Source organism: Malaya genurostris, chromosome 2, assembly GCF_030247185.1.
Source record: "Malaya genurostris strain Urasoe2022 chromosome 2, Malgen_1.1, whole genome shotgun sequence".
Lineage (NCBI taxonomy): Eukaryota > Metazoa > Arthropoda > Insecta > Diptera > Culicidae > Malaya > Malaya genurostris.
Window position 1 is genome coordinate 212,409,950 of NC_080571.1, and position 15,354 is coordinate 212,425,303.

General features: G+C 35.1%; 1 protein-coding gene across 2 annotated transcripts in view; it reads right to left on the minus strand.

Moving 5' to 3' along the window:
- The window catches only part of LOC131427405 (voltage-dependent calcium channel subunit alpha-2/delta-4), a 120,246-nt gene extending 107,902 nt beyond the window's left edge, over positions 1–12,344 (minus strand). Inside the window, exon 1 of one of the 2 annotated variants that reach the window (XM_058590563.1) lies at positions 10,602–12,344. In XM_058590563.1, the coding sequence (XP_058446546.1) occupies positions 10,602–10,726 (125 nt within the window). In that variant the 5' untranslated portion in view covers positions 10,727–12,344. The remainder of the gene's footprint in view (positions 1–10,601) is intronic. The other variant, XM_058590564.1, reaches the window with a different exon arrangement.
- Positions 12,345–15,354: the final 3,010 nt, after the last annotated feature.

A 15,354-nucleotide genomic window follows, 5' to 3' on the forward strand; every position in this document is an offset into this window, starting at 1 on the left:
ACTAATCCTTCATACGATGTAATTCATAAAGACCTAATTTGTCAAATGACGGAAAATCTCATTTGTAATGACTTAATGTTAGATGAGCTTGAATTTTACTGGTTTCGACTGTAACTTGCGTTCTGCTAGGAGATGCGACTGTATGAATTTAAATGCACCTTTTACCAGCCAAACAGATGCATGCTTCTGTGGCTCAGTCGATTAACAGACGTACTTGCGATCCAATGATTCTCGGTTCAAGTCGCGACGGTTGCTCTCAGTATTCTTTTTTTTTATTTCAATGTATTTCATGTATGGAGTTTTAGACACAATATTAAATGTTCTTCCACGTAAATTTGCGTGAGCTGCGACGCTCCATTTATGTGCATCTAAATGGAGCAAAAAAAAAGAGATGTAAAATCACAGTTTTTTTTTAAGTGTGTAGGTCATGCTAAAACAATAAACAAACAGTAATGCACGTTCAGTACAAACCAGTTACTTGTAATCAAATATCTGAATGACTACTAGCTGAAAACGACCAGAATGTCGTAAACTTGTCCTACGTTTGGAGCTTCATCACTAACGACACTGTACTTTGGTACAACTTAAGTATCCGAAATAAAGATAACTTTACAACTTACTGCTTTCTTGCAACATGAACTGCTATGCACTGATAAGACGAAGACGAAACATAAAATAAAACAAAAAAGATTCTTAAGAACTTTTGCTCGAGAAAAGGATATGGAACAAAAAAATCAATCGAATTCATCTCCTCGACCGTGCATAACAAATGATTTGTTATATTGTGAAGGCGTGTGCTAAATTTCCGCCAAATGAAGGCTCACGGAAAATCCTTCAATCAACAAAATACGATCTCGCAAATTTTGATTTGTGCAGTTGTTGTTTTAACTAATAATTAGTTGATTCAACCAATTTGCTATTTGATTTGCACATATTGAAGTAATTGAAAAATATGTTGTTTTTAATGCTGTCTAATGTCAAAAACAGCACAAAGCAAAACAAAAATCGCAATGGAAAATCAACCATTACTTTAGTTGAAATTCAAACGCGTTTCTTAAACATTTTCATGCAAACGAAATTCGCTTATTATACGTTTGTAAAACTCGCGAAGAGTAATTTTTGAATGATAGTAAATTAATGTTTATCATAACACTAGTTGTCAGAATATTAATGTGATGATAAATTATATACATCTTTACTGCTCTAGTGTTACAAGTAGAAACGATTGATATAAAGTAGTGCTATGCACAGAACTGATAGCCGTTAGAGATATTGCAATTAAAAACGTGTTTAATCCACCTAGCAGTGAGATGATACCTTTTTTTATCAATCCGCATGTGTTTTTTGCATGAATATTCTTCGGTGTTTTCATGACATTATTTTAATGACCGTAGTTTTAAGCGACAATTTGAGATTTTAATCACTCATTACTCTGTAATGTCGAAACTGCAAATCGGATCGAATTTGAATCTAGAAGTGTGATAATCGATTAAACATGCCATGATATATAAGTTCCACTTTAGAGTTTACGGTAATTTAAGGTACTTCCAGAGCCGGTATTCAGGAACCAGCATAACCCAAACCGATTCGTATGACCATATGACGAATAAATTACAACAGTTTTGAGTCCAACTTTGAAGGTTTTCGGGATTGTGATCTTCTATATCGGTTTGAATTTTAAAAATTCATCATCATGTAATTCGAGAACCGGAAGTCACAATTGGATAAAATTAATTAATTTTTGTATGTAAGTTTATTTTAATTTGAATTTTTGTTTCTGACATTTGATTGGGTTTTTTTTTTGAGAAAACGATTGAGCTTTGAGAAACGATTTTATTCTGGAACCGGTATTCTAAAATCGGTATGGCCGAAGTCAGATAAATTCACCTGAGTTACTGCATAGTTTACATTTGTTTCAAAATATTTGAAAATCAGAGAAGACATCTTTGAGAAATCATAGCACGAATTGAATTTTTAGATGTCTTCTGAATCGACAACTGAATACCACTAAAACTGAAAAAAAATATTTTTTTTTATCGACTATCCAAATCTGCTAACCCGATAAACCTCATTAATGTATGTGAAATACACATTGTTATATTGATCACCATGTATCCCCGAAACTGGAAGTTGGATCTGACTGAAGAGCAAGATATTTATAGAATCTTGAAACTTTTCATTTGAATTTCAGATGATTCTTAGATTTCATTTGAATCTTAGATCGGTTCAGCCATCTACGAGAAGAATAAGTTACACAATTTTAATTTCGTTTCACATATCATCCTGTAGTTCCGGAACCAGAGGTCGGAACCAAACATAATTCAGGAACTTTGTTTGGGAGCATATGACTTTTCGTATGAATCCGAGTTTGTAGAAAACGGTTGAGTCGTCTCCGAAAAAAAATTGAGTGAAATTATTTGTCACACACGCATTTGCTGATCTCGACGAACTGATTCGAATGGTATATGGGTGTTATGTTCTTCCAGCATTTATTGCTGTAAGTAGTTTAAAACAATTTAATTAAAAAAAAATCTGCCATCATCTGGTTTATATATGTCATATTCGAACGATTATGTTGCCAAAAACGAACCGTGCTAAAATTGGTCCGAGGCTAAATTCCATGAAAAAAGATGCTGTACACAGTCTTTTTGGTACTTAGAAACAATTATATGTAACAGTATAAAAAAACGTGTTTTCCGTTGCTCCCAAGCATTTCTTTGTCATACAGCGCTCAAAACTCCTACTGCTGGAATATGGGAAAAAGTCGTTTACACAAAAATTTCGATATCTCCGTTAAAAATGGATGGATTATAGCAATCTATGGCTTGTTGGATAGGTATTGCCGTGCAGAATCTAAGTCTGAAAACATATTCTGTTTTCAAGGTCAATTGTGACAGATACTGTCAAAAAACTAAAAATTTTGACATAAAACTTCGTATAACTCAAAAAGTAAACATCCGATCCCAAAACCATTCAATAGCGTTTTGGGTGACGGGGAGACCTTTCATTTAAGACTAGTTTGATCAAAATCGGTCCAGGCATCTCTGAAATCTCGACCTCTTAGTTGACAACACACATACAGACACACACACATACACACACACACACAGACATTTGCTCAGTTCGTCGAGCTGAATCGATTGGTATATGTCATTCGGCCCTCCGGGCCTCGGAAAAATTTTCGAAAGTTTGAGCGAATTTCATACCTATTTTTATATATATAAAAAAAGGTAAAAAACATGTTTAACCAAAACTAGAACCCAGTGAATTGTATGCGTTTGAATTTTGATCTTAAAATCAACTTGATTCTCCATCGTGAAATGCATGTTAATGAATGAAATTTGAAACAGAGCAGCGCTGTTATCGAGTGAAAATTGAAATATATTCTTAATTTTGTTTCAAATGCAAATTTTGAGTTTTCTGTATAATAGTTCGATGATGAAAATTAGATTCTCTAAGAGGGCAACGACCCAGAACATCCAAGTATTTCTTGTAGAAAGAGCAAAATGGTGTCGAATCGGCCTAGTGCCTCGACCTGTCAAATACAATAAGAAACTTACGAAACTGCCAGCGTATCGGATTAAATTTTTCGAGTTTTTGCCAATATTACGGATGAAATGTCGTCACTTAGAGCTTATAGGCACTCTCATTCTATCGTTCTCGACACAAAATACATAACACTGAATGTAATCCATTCCATAGATTTTTTTGTTAGTTATATTTTAGGACAACTAAAAATTTTTCGCTTTTGTTAAATTTAGGTTTTTTGTTACTCTCGATCCTCTAAATAACGCAAAAATGTTGGTTCAACTTGTTATTTTTAAAATTATTTTTTCAAACTAGAAATGCTGTCAGTTTTAACCGATAAATCATTCCATTGTCATTTATCTAAGAGTTTAGTTGAGTCTGTTATATGCTGGATCCTTTCAACTAATCAAGCTCGTTATTTTTTTAATTGCACCTAATATTATCAGTAGATTTTTACAATAATACATTTTGAATATAATGATATTTCTAGTAAATTCAACTGGTATCAACTATTGATTTGAGCTATAACTGATGAATTAAACGGAATATTTGTTCGAATTCAACGGATATTGACAGTTTCTTTTTTTTATATCATTTCTTTTACCCCGGCTTTAACTTTTTTGGTCGTTCACCGGAGACAGTTTCTATTAATAATAATACTTAAGTTTTTAGGTAGCTTAGAAGACTGTTCTTCTTTTGTTCCAATTATAGGGGTTTAAACCTCAAGGTCATTCGCCTCTTCGGATCAGAAAAACCTCCTGACCTTATGTGCGGATTCGGGGATCGAACCCAGGTGGGCTGCGTGAAAGGCGTCACGCCATCCACCACGCAATACTCGTCCCCAAAACTGATTTCAGATACATTTTTATATTTATATTTTTATATTTATTCCTATGAAACATTTCGTTGATTTCAACTGATATAATTGTCTTTTATATACAGAAAGATTATGCAATAACTGTTTTTTGCCTTTTATATACAGAAAAGTTATGAAATAACTGTAAAACCCTATTTTTATCCAAGACCCAGAGAGCCGAGTGTTATATGCCATTCAAATCAATTCGGCGAGATCAGGAAATGTCGGCATGTGTGTATGCACAAACTTTTCTCAGAGATTGCCGAACGGATTTCCACAAACTAAGCTTCAAATGAAAGGGAATTAATTCGTGTAAAAACATTGATTTAAGGTGTTTTTATTTTCGTATATGGCCATGTAAAAATCTACAATTTCCTGGAAAATTATTCATAAATTTCTCTATATTGTAGATCTTGTTGGCAGATGTCCAAATATTCTCATTTCAGTTACCCCGGTCGGCAGTTTTCTATTCTGGAAGTACAGGAAATCGTGAGAAATAACTTGAAAATGGAACTCTTGGAAATTTCTCAAAGTGGATGAGTCCGATTTTCAAGATCTTATCGTATCTTACAAAACTTTTATTAGGTTTAAATTTAGCTAGCTCAGTTAACTAAAAACTATTCCAGTATGTGATACATGTTAGTTGATGGCCAATCGAACCTACTTTGACTATAGCTGCCGTAGTTTCCGGTTCCGGAAGTCGTCTAATATTCTCAAACGAAGCTCATTTCAATTTCTCAGACATGGCTGAGCCGATTTTCTCAAATATAGATTCGAATGGAAGATGTTATAGCCATATACAAAACTTATGAATCTAATCCAACTTTCGGTTTTGGAATTACAAGGTGATGCGGGCTTATAGTTTCAAACCGTCGTTTAAGAGCAGCTATGCAAAAAAAAAACGAAAACATTCTTCTAAATTTGACTCAACACTGTGTTTAAAAATTGATACGGTTATTCTATTTTTTGACCAAATGAATTTTCTTGTTATCATTAAAATTTCAATAAAAAACTTTTTAAAGAATCACTTAGTAATATTTATGAAAATATTAGTAATATGGGAAAGGCATCATTACTCCACTAGATACAATTAAACAAATTTTTTCTTCATTTATCTATTATTAAATAGTGAAAAAATGTTTTTTTGATATTTTTTAAAAAATGACGAAGCAATTTTGTTCTCTTTTCCGCTTACTGACTAGATATTTATTCATCTCTTTTGTCTAGATTTATAATCAATATTTTCGTCGGGGCCTTTTTGTTTTTGTTTATAACAAACAAATTTGTCAAGATACAGAAAATGCATCGGTATTCCCTAGAAATAGATTAGAGGATAATTGAAAAAAAATTATAAAAATCAGTCAGTGTCTTTATACTGAGTTTTGGAACATGGTTTGTCACCTAAAAAGAATCTTCATACTATGCTGAGGAACTATCGTGAAGACATCAAATAACTGCAGCACAACAAATGAAAGTCAAATCATGTTACGACCACTAGCAGCAGTGATGCCAGTGATGGAATGAGCCTTTGCTCGGATCTTGTCCTTTGTCCAGTTTTCCTTTGATAATTTTTTCTACAAATGTTTGTAAATTGCGGTCTTCATACGTTTTTTTCCTTGTTTAGTTTTCTACGAAAATGGCATATGCGCTGATTTTTAGAGTTTATAGGTTGATCTACAGCCGATTTGTTGTAAAAAGTCGATTTCCCAACTGTAAACCTCGAGCGAGAAAATATAGTTTTACCGATCGCGCTAAAATTTTGCATAGTTCTTATCATCAGAATCATTTGGGACCCAAAAGGAATACGAAAAATTTGGTGGAGCTGAAATCAACACTTTATCCCACAGTGCGTGCACTTTTCAGATTTTTTTACCGTTAGATTTTCTCAGAGATAGCTGAACTGATTTTAACAAGCTTATGCTACTATTAGACCGTTGATTAAGATCTAAGATCAAATGGCTGTCACTTCTGGCTCCGGAGATATGCTGATATAAGTGACGTAACCGACAAAACACATTGATTTTTACCGCTTAATTTTCTCAGTGATGGAAAAACCGATTTCTACTAGTCTAGGCTCGGTTGAAAACTACTATTGAGTTCTGTTTCTGAGGATAGTATAGTATAAATTAAACATGGCTCAACGAATGTAGATAAACTATGGCGAACAATTCCGGCTTGAGAGATGTAATTTTACATGTGTTTTTTAAAGCTACGAAAATTCTCGGAGGTGAGAGAATCAATTTCGAAAGTCTAAGACTAATTTGAAGAATTCTGTTGAGTTATTTAATATGCTCACAATACTTATGCCCGAGGGTAGAATATTACAAGCGTTTTGAATGACAAAAGATAGGCACTATCATACCACTAAGTGGATTAAGAAAGGTTTTTTAACAATCAACATTTAATTTTTTTTCAAATCTGCGATATTTCGGGTTGATATAGAAATTTTTTGATTTGATGGATACCTAATCGTTTAGTTGTTCAAACAACCGAGATTTTTCTGCGTGTACGAAAGAATAGTTCTATTGATAAAACTTATGTTTAAACCCCTTAAAAAACTCCTGTTTGAACTCCTTAAAAACCACGTTATATTCAGGTAGGGTCCTTTTACCTTATTGAGACTCCAGCCATACATACATGTTTGAGCATAACTTTGTTTGTATTTGATTTATTTTTTGCCTTTCTCATATAAAAAGCTATACAATCACTGTGAAAACCGGCTATAGAACCGAAGCCCAGAGGGCCGAATGTCATATACCATTCGACTCAGCTCGACGAGCTGAGCAAATGTCTGTGTGTCTGTGTGTATGTGAAAATAATGTCACACGATTTTCTCAGAGATGGCTGAACCGATTATCACCAACTCAGATTCAAATAAAATGTCTAACGGTCCCATAGATCGCTTTTGAGTTTTATCTTTATCCGACTTCCGGTTCCGGCATTACTAGATTATATGTGCAAATCTATGAGGAAATGTGCACTCAATTTTCTCGGAAATTTCTTTACCGATTTTTGCAAACTAAGATGTAAATGAAAGGTCTTCAAATTTTTTAAGAAGTTCCCGAAAAGTCTGTCCAGATCCGACTTTTGGTCCTGGTATTACAGCGCGATAAGTGAAAAATTTTCAATTTCATTAGGATTTTTTCAAAAGTGAGGTGCAAATTTTTATAAAATTTACTGGTAAATTCAGTGGATATATAAATCTTCTTTGGGACTACTGGTCCCCGGTTTCTGCTTCTGAACGCACCGGTAATAGTGAAGAAAAGCTCCAAAAACTTCTCAGCAACGGTTGAACCGATTTTCACAAATAAAGATTCAAATTAAAGCTCTCAGAGTTTTAAAAGATACTGTGAAATTCCATCCAGATCCGACTTTCGGTTCCGAAATTATAGGGCAATGAGTAACAAAACTTTCAAACTATCATACAAAATGATGCAAAATCGGTACGCATCGGTACGTGCTGGTAGGGAAGAAGAATTATTCACCGCCTAACACACAGCGTGCTTTGTTCAATTTTTATAGCGGGCAGGGTTGCCACATTTGAATCTATATTAACTTGACATAACTGTTTACAAATTACAATGCTGATGGTAGTTTATCCCGAAGAAAGTTTTTGATTTTATTCAAGTTTGAAAAAAAATCCTGACGGAATCTTCTAATGATGTTTTTGAAAATATAAGTAATATGAGAAAGGCATCATTACACCACTAGGTGGATTAAAACAGGTTTTGTATTCCGTACTATTCATTAATCCTCTACAATTCAGTATTCAAAATTCACTTTATTTGGTATTTGCAATCAATATTATCACTAACATCCATTTGATTCTTATTATTTCTGTAGAAATTTCTTTTTACTAACAATTAAATTGACCAGATAACTCTCAACCAATGTTCAAATAGAGACGAATTCTTAAACAATGCGCAAGCTCCTTCAACACGAACCATTCTGTTTTTGTTTTGACATTACTCAGTTAACATTTGCTTGTATTTTCAATTAATAAATTATTCAGTTAAAGAACATCTAGTCTTGTTTCCCATGTGCTGTCATTTGACTGTGATGGAGACCATTAGACAGCATAAAAAATTTCTGATGTTGAACATATAAATAGTTGTTAAGGAAATTTTCATTATAAATTGAATTCTTACTGGTTTGTGTTTGTATTTCTACCAAATAAATATATCTCTCAGAATTAATAATGATTTTCTGCCAAATAATTACTGAATAACAACTAAAACATTGTTGGTTTTGCAGTTTTGCTGTTAGATTAAACTAATCCAAAATCGAAAATACAAATTGCAAAGCAAAGCCTTCATAGTACACACTTAAATTGTATTGTTGAATCTCGGCAAAAAATGCCGAGATTTACACAGCCGAGTGCTCGGTAATCGTCTCGGCAAAATGTATAACTACTGAGAATCTCGGCAATCCTGAACTGTCAAATTGTCAGCAGAAATTTAACTTTAATTTTAGTTCGGCAAAAGAGATCAGAATTGCCGAGTAACCGAACGTGGAATGGATTTTTCTTAAATATTGTATGTAAAATAAGTCACAAAATCAAAAGTTGGAGAAAGATGGTGTTTTATTATGTTCATTTGAATCTAGCATGCAAAAAGAAAACATCACGCCTAAAGTCAATTTTTTGTTGTGCTCCTCAACGCACCTACCTGTAAATAAGACGATATCTTTAATTTTATTTGCGAAGCAGATAGTTTTCTTATTTCACTTATCTTGTCAAAAAATAAAAAAAAATCTGTTTACCTGCTTCCAATGTTTTCCAGTTCCACGAGCAAAGGCGACGTGGTGCTTTGCAAAATCGAAAAGAAACATTAGATGACAAGTATCTCAACGAGTTTCAGTAAAAACTATCTCACTGCTCGAAATCTCGGCAAACGGATTTGCTGATTTCGGTATATTTGTTGTTTACTGACAAGTTCAGCATAACATTATGCCAAACTTCGGCAAAAGTACGCGCTTTACTGAGATATCAGCATATTACTTTAACGAATTCCGGAAAAGAGCCAGTGGATTACTGAACAATCAGAAAAATGTCGTGTTGCCGATCTACTTCGGAATTTCAAAATGCCGAGCTCAAGAATCGGTGTTAAGTATGTACGTTCCTTTGGTGGAATCTGACCTTCTATTTCATCAGACTTTGCTGCCGATTTCTAGCATTATGCAAATTTTTACCGGGCGATCAGTTTTATGCAAGTTTTCATTACATAATTCTGTAAATAGATATACAATTTATACGGTAAATCAGAATAGTCGGCGAGCATTCGTCCGTATGCTGCTGTAAATACTGATTGTCGTGAAAACTAACTTTCAAACAGTCACTAGCCAAACTAAAAAAAAATCTTCAAGATTTTTGGTCGAATCGAATGAGGTAAAAATGCACAAGTTTCTAAAACAGAACTAGCTTTTTGTTTACTTATAGGCAAGAACAAATTTTTTCTCAACACTTATTTTTTTTCTTGGACATACAGTGCAAATTTTCTTCAATCGTTTCTGTGAAAAAAACATCCTAATCCGAAAAAATCTAATCGTGAATTGAAAATTATGTGTTGTTTTTTGAAATCCGAAAATACATTCAAATCCAGCATTTTAACAAAAGACAACAAACATAAAAAATACCGAACCATTCGTTAGATCCATTTGGTTCACAGTTTACGGTAGTTGTTTGACAATTCAGCAATAATCGAACTTTCGGTAATCAATTTAAGTACCGAACTGGTTACCGAACGTTCAGCTGTTGAAAATTCTGTAAAAAATTACCGAATTCTGCGAAATTTTCTAAGTGTATATAATAAATCTGTATTCAAAACGACAAAAACGTGTCTAAAAACTAGATACAAAGATTTTACCGGGACTTTTGTTGTTATTCGGATTAAAAAGTGTCACTAGACGTTACATATTAAACAAAGAGTTTACTTCACTTTAACGTTCATTCGGTTGAACTCAAAATTTAGAACTGTATAAAAAAAACTAATGCCAATAATTGTCAAACTCGAACCTAAATTGAAGACCTACCGAACTGAATTTATTAACTGACTCAACGGCAACAAATTTCTCACAGGGAATGGAATGTAAGCTGACGGACGGATAAAACGTATTGATGATTCTCATTAACAGCAGCGTGTCAACATGACCGTATAGGTATGTAAGAAAATATTCCAACCGAAGAAAAAAAACAACGATGAAGTTACAATATACTTACTCGTTATGAGGGATATCTTCGTCCGGATCTCCTGCCACTGACTGAATCACTACCAGAAAGACAAACGCCATTATCCCTGTCAATAAACGCCGCCTTGTACGACATTTTCTCGACAGATCCATCATTTCGATCTTATTGTTTAAGTTTTACTTCTGCCACGATAGATATTTTGTTTGCTGCAATGATGATGTTTTTTTCTACCAGTATCAGATTTTATGATTTATTTGTCATTTCATTTTATGGGTGTATATTCCACGATTTTTCGTCACAGTTTTCCGAAATCCACTCAGTGCAAAGAAAACTGAACTAAATACATCATTGGGTGCTTATGGACGCTGAGAGGTTCGGAAATCACTGCACATGGGTCATTGATTTCCCGCTTCTTTTTTTCGGTTGCATATCAATAAAATATTCAATTTAAATATAAATTACACCATCAGAATAGCGGAAACGAATCACACTGACATTTTTCACCTCCCTTGATAGGCGCGTACGAGCACTGCTGCAACTGCTGAAAAACGCCGCTTCACTCAGCGGGGGGTGGTATCCAATGGTTTGGGTGTTGCACGAAGGACCCGAAAGGGAGTGCGGGTCGTAGGAAAAGATTTGCTGTATACACTAACACCAACACAAATGGGAAAGCAGTAGTTTACACACACAAAAGCGCCCATAGACGCGCGTGTCGTGCCGAAAATTTTACACCAAAATTGCACACACTGTCAGATTTACTACCCTTTTCATGGTGAGATAAAAAAGCTTAAGATTTTAATAGAGATTTCTCGTCTTGTGGTTCGATTTTAATTCTATTATACTGAACTCTTCCCTTGGTTAATCCATTTGTCCGCCGTCACTGTTGATTTCACTTTTTCGATTATTTTATTTTCAATATTTTCACCTCAATGAATGGGGGCACACCAATAAAGTTTGTGCCTTTCGAAAACACTCATCAAACGATATTTCAGCCTCGAAAATGTTGGACCACTGGTTTTAACTAATGAGGACGGAGCTGAAATTCCAAATCAAACCAAGCACCAAAAGCACTGCATCGACGAACTTCTTTGAGTTAACAATTCTCCCGACGATTCAAGTATAGTTAAATCGTGGTCGGAAAATATCCTGTACGCTGTATTCGCAACACGAATTCCTCCAGAATACTGGAGCTTTTTTCAATTTTCTCACGAATTAACATTCGATTATCCAAAAACTCTGGAATAGATCCCGCTTCAAGGCCAAAACTGCATCTACTCATTCGCCAGAGACACACTGCACAACTCATACATATCCTACTACGAAAATTTCCTCCTCTTGTTCCTTCAGCTATCGTAGAATAGCTTTTCCTCCTTCACTCGCACCCGAAAAATGATGAGCTGATTTTCCAGAAATTTTCACTCTTCACAAAGTTTTCTCGTGGTTTCCATATTTCGTTTTTTATCCATGTTCGAAACCAACCAATTCTATCACAAAACACTACTCGAACCAATTACTGTACTGCTGTTCGCTATTTGTTTCAATTTTTTTCCAGCAGGTCGAGTTTTCCTTCAAATCGTGAAGAAAATTTTCCACCTACCAAGCCGTGCAATGCGAACGCAGAGTATCCTATTATTTAACCTTCCCGTCTATCGTGCCTCGAAGAGTAGCGTACGTCCTTTTCGTCCGTGCCCCAACCCCGCTTCCTGTTGACGGCGGCTCTCCCGTACGACGGAGTGGAGTGTCATGCCAATGTGATACGAGAAATTGAAATTACTACATGTACTAAACTACACTAAAAGGAAACCGCCAGCATTGAGAGGGAGCGCTTCCGACCATCTTGAGAGAGGGTGTTGTACGGTATAGAGGAGTTATAATGATCGTCGAGCAGCAAGGATGTGTCAGCCCCTCGAATACCGTAAACGAGAGATAGAGTGAGAGAGACCGTCACTGCGCATAACCCCAACGGCCCTTCCCGAATCGCAAAAGTGTGCACATCTTCATACAATCTGGCTCTATCTGACAGTTACAATTGACAATTGGAAGATAATTTGAAAAAAAAAACACACTATTCCTGCCTCCTTGTCAGGCTCATAACTCGTATATCGGGGGACTTCTTTTCGTCCTCTGGTGAGTCGCAATACGAGTACGGGTTTCAATTTGACAGTTGATATGTTCGGTCCTTCACCTTCATACGTCATCGGGATGAAAAAAAATATTCTCACAATTTCGAAGAAATTATAAAAGGAAATAGTTTCAAACGATTCGATTTACTCTATTTGACACATTGTCCAGTGTCACAGTGACAACGTACTGTGGAAGATTATCTATACACTATATCATAAATACTGTTGATTTTTCGAGAACATGGAAAATTTAAACAAAACAAACAAATTGAGTGTGAATGATTATTTAAAAAAAAATTTTTTGACGAACCCTCTAACCAAAGACATCATATTAACAAGACATCCAGCACTCACATTGCCCGAACAAAATTAAATCATGATTTAATCATTGGCAACATCCTTTTTTGCGAGCGTGGCGCCCTCAGACGAGTCCACATCGAATCTCGTACACAGAAGTAGGAGAGAGAAACGTCAAATTCGTGTACGCCAAAATAGTACTTGTGCGCTCCCATACAATAGACAAGATATGTTGAATGTGATGCCGAGCGATGGCGTTGTTGAACTGAAGATTGATTTCGCTCCAAGCACTAGCTCTTATTGATTCATGAATGCCAATAAAAACTATCACATTGTAATATATATTTCATCTAGCTATTCTCGAATAACATATCATTTTTTTTAGTAAGTTAATTACCGAACGCATTTTTCAAGAAATGAAAAATTAACAGAAAAAAATCAAATCATATAAATAACATCTCATCATTTTTCTTTTAATAATTTCAAAAAAACCTAAACTTTAAGTCCACATTTGTAGTTAATTTCATTATTGTGAATTTAAAAGTAAAGAAGTTACAGCTGAAATAATTTCAGGCATTTTACCAGCCTTAAGTTGCTGATGAAATTCATTCAAACAAGAGAATACGATTCTACACATAAAAAGCAATAATCTTACTCATAGTGATCTTAAAAACTCAGATTTTCAAAGAAAAACATCGTTTCAACTCTACTCAAACAGGAACATTACTTCTAAATGAAATATTCATTAATCTGTAATTTGTTGAATCGACTGTTGAATTTATTAGAACTTCTTCATCGACACTTTTTTTGTGCAAATAACATCTTCGAAAAAATTCAGCCCATGCTAATAAATGTGCTGTAAGTCGGTAACGTTACTTATACCTTTATATCTCCGGAGCCAGAAGTGACAGCCAGTTGATCTTCGAGCTTGATCAATGAGTAGCCTTCAAACGAGCCTAAGTTTGTTAAGATCGGTTCAGCCATCTCCGAGAATTAGGTGGAAAAAAAACTTCGCAAAGTGCGCATACATATACAGACACACAAACATTTTCTGATCTCGTCGAGCTGAGTCGAGACCAACAGTGTTATATGGGTCTCCTAGGCTCCATTCGAAAGTCGGGTTTACCAACGATTCTGTTTCTGTTACAAACAAAAAAACCTGTTTTAATCCACCTAGTGGTGTAATGATGCCTTTCTCATGTACATATAATATTGTGGTATTCTATTCGAAAAAATTCTCTTCGAGTTTTGAAAGACCAAGAGATTGTTTATGCATAACATACAGAATAAAAGAGTGCTTTGATTGCGTAAGCCATCCTTAAGAAAACGAAATAAGATCACTATTATATGCACTTTCCGGAATCCGGAACCGGATACCGGAAACCAGGATAGCCGGAAACAGTTTGTTTAGTTGCCTACTGATAATGACTATTGATTTGTGTAGTTTTGAGACCAGTTTAGAAATTTTTTTACGTTTTTTGTTTCGCCGGTTTAAGTGACGGTGTACAATATTGAACACACTTTACCCTATAACTCCGGAACTGGAAGTCGGATCCGGATGAAATTCAGGAATTCCGTATGGGACCGAAAGACCTTTCATTTGAATCTAAGTTTGTGAAAATCGGTCAAACCATCGCTGAGAAAAGTGAGTGAGATCCATTTTGGTGTATATGACCATTATTTCCGGTACTTCCGGAACCGGACACCGGGAACCAGGATAGCCGGAATCGGTTTGTTTAGTTGCCTACTGATAATGACTATCGATTTGTGTAGTTTTGAGACCAGTTCAGAAATTTTTTTACGTTTTTTGTTTCGCCGGTTTAAGTGACGGTGTACAATATTGAACACACTTTACTCTATAACTCCGGAACCGGAAGTCGGATCCGGATGAAATTCAGGAATTCTGTATGGGACCGGAAGACCTTTCATTTGAATCTAAGTTTGTGGAAATCGGTCAAACCATCGCTGAGAAAAGTGAGTGAGATCCATTTTTATATATATGACCACTATTTCCGCTACTTCCGGAACCGGATACCGGAAACCAGGATAGCCGGAATCGATTTGTTTAGTTGCCTACTGATAATGACTATCGATTTGTGTAGTTTTGAGACCAGTTTAGAAATTTTTTTTACGTTTTTTGTTTCGCCGGTTTAAGTGACGGTGTACAATATTGAATACACTTTACTCTATAACTCCGGAACCGGAAGTCGGATCCGGATGAAATTCAGGAATTCCGTATGGGACCGGAAGACCTTTCATTTGAATCTAAGTTTGTGGAAATCGGTCAAACTATCGCTGAGAAAAGTGAGTGAGATCCATTTTTATATATATGACCACTATTTCCGCTACTTCCGGAACCGGAT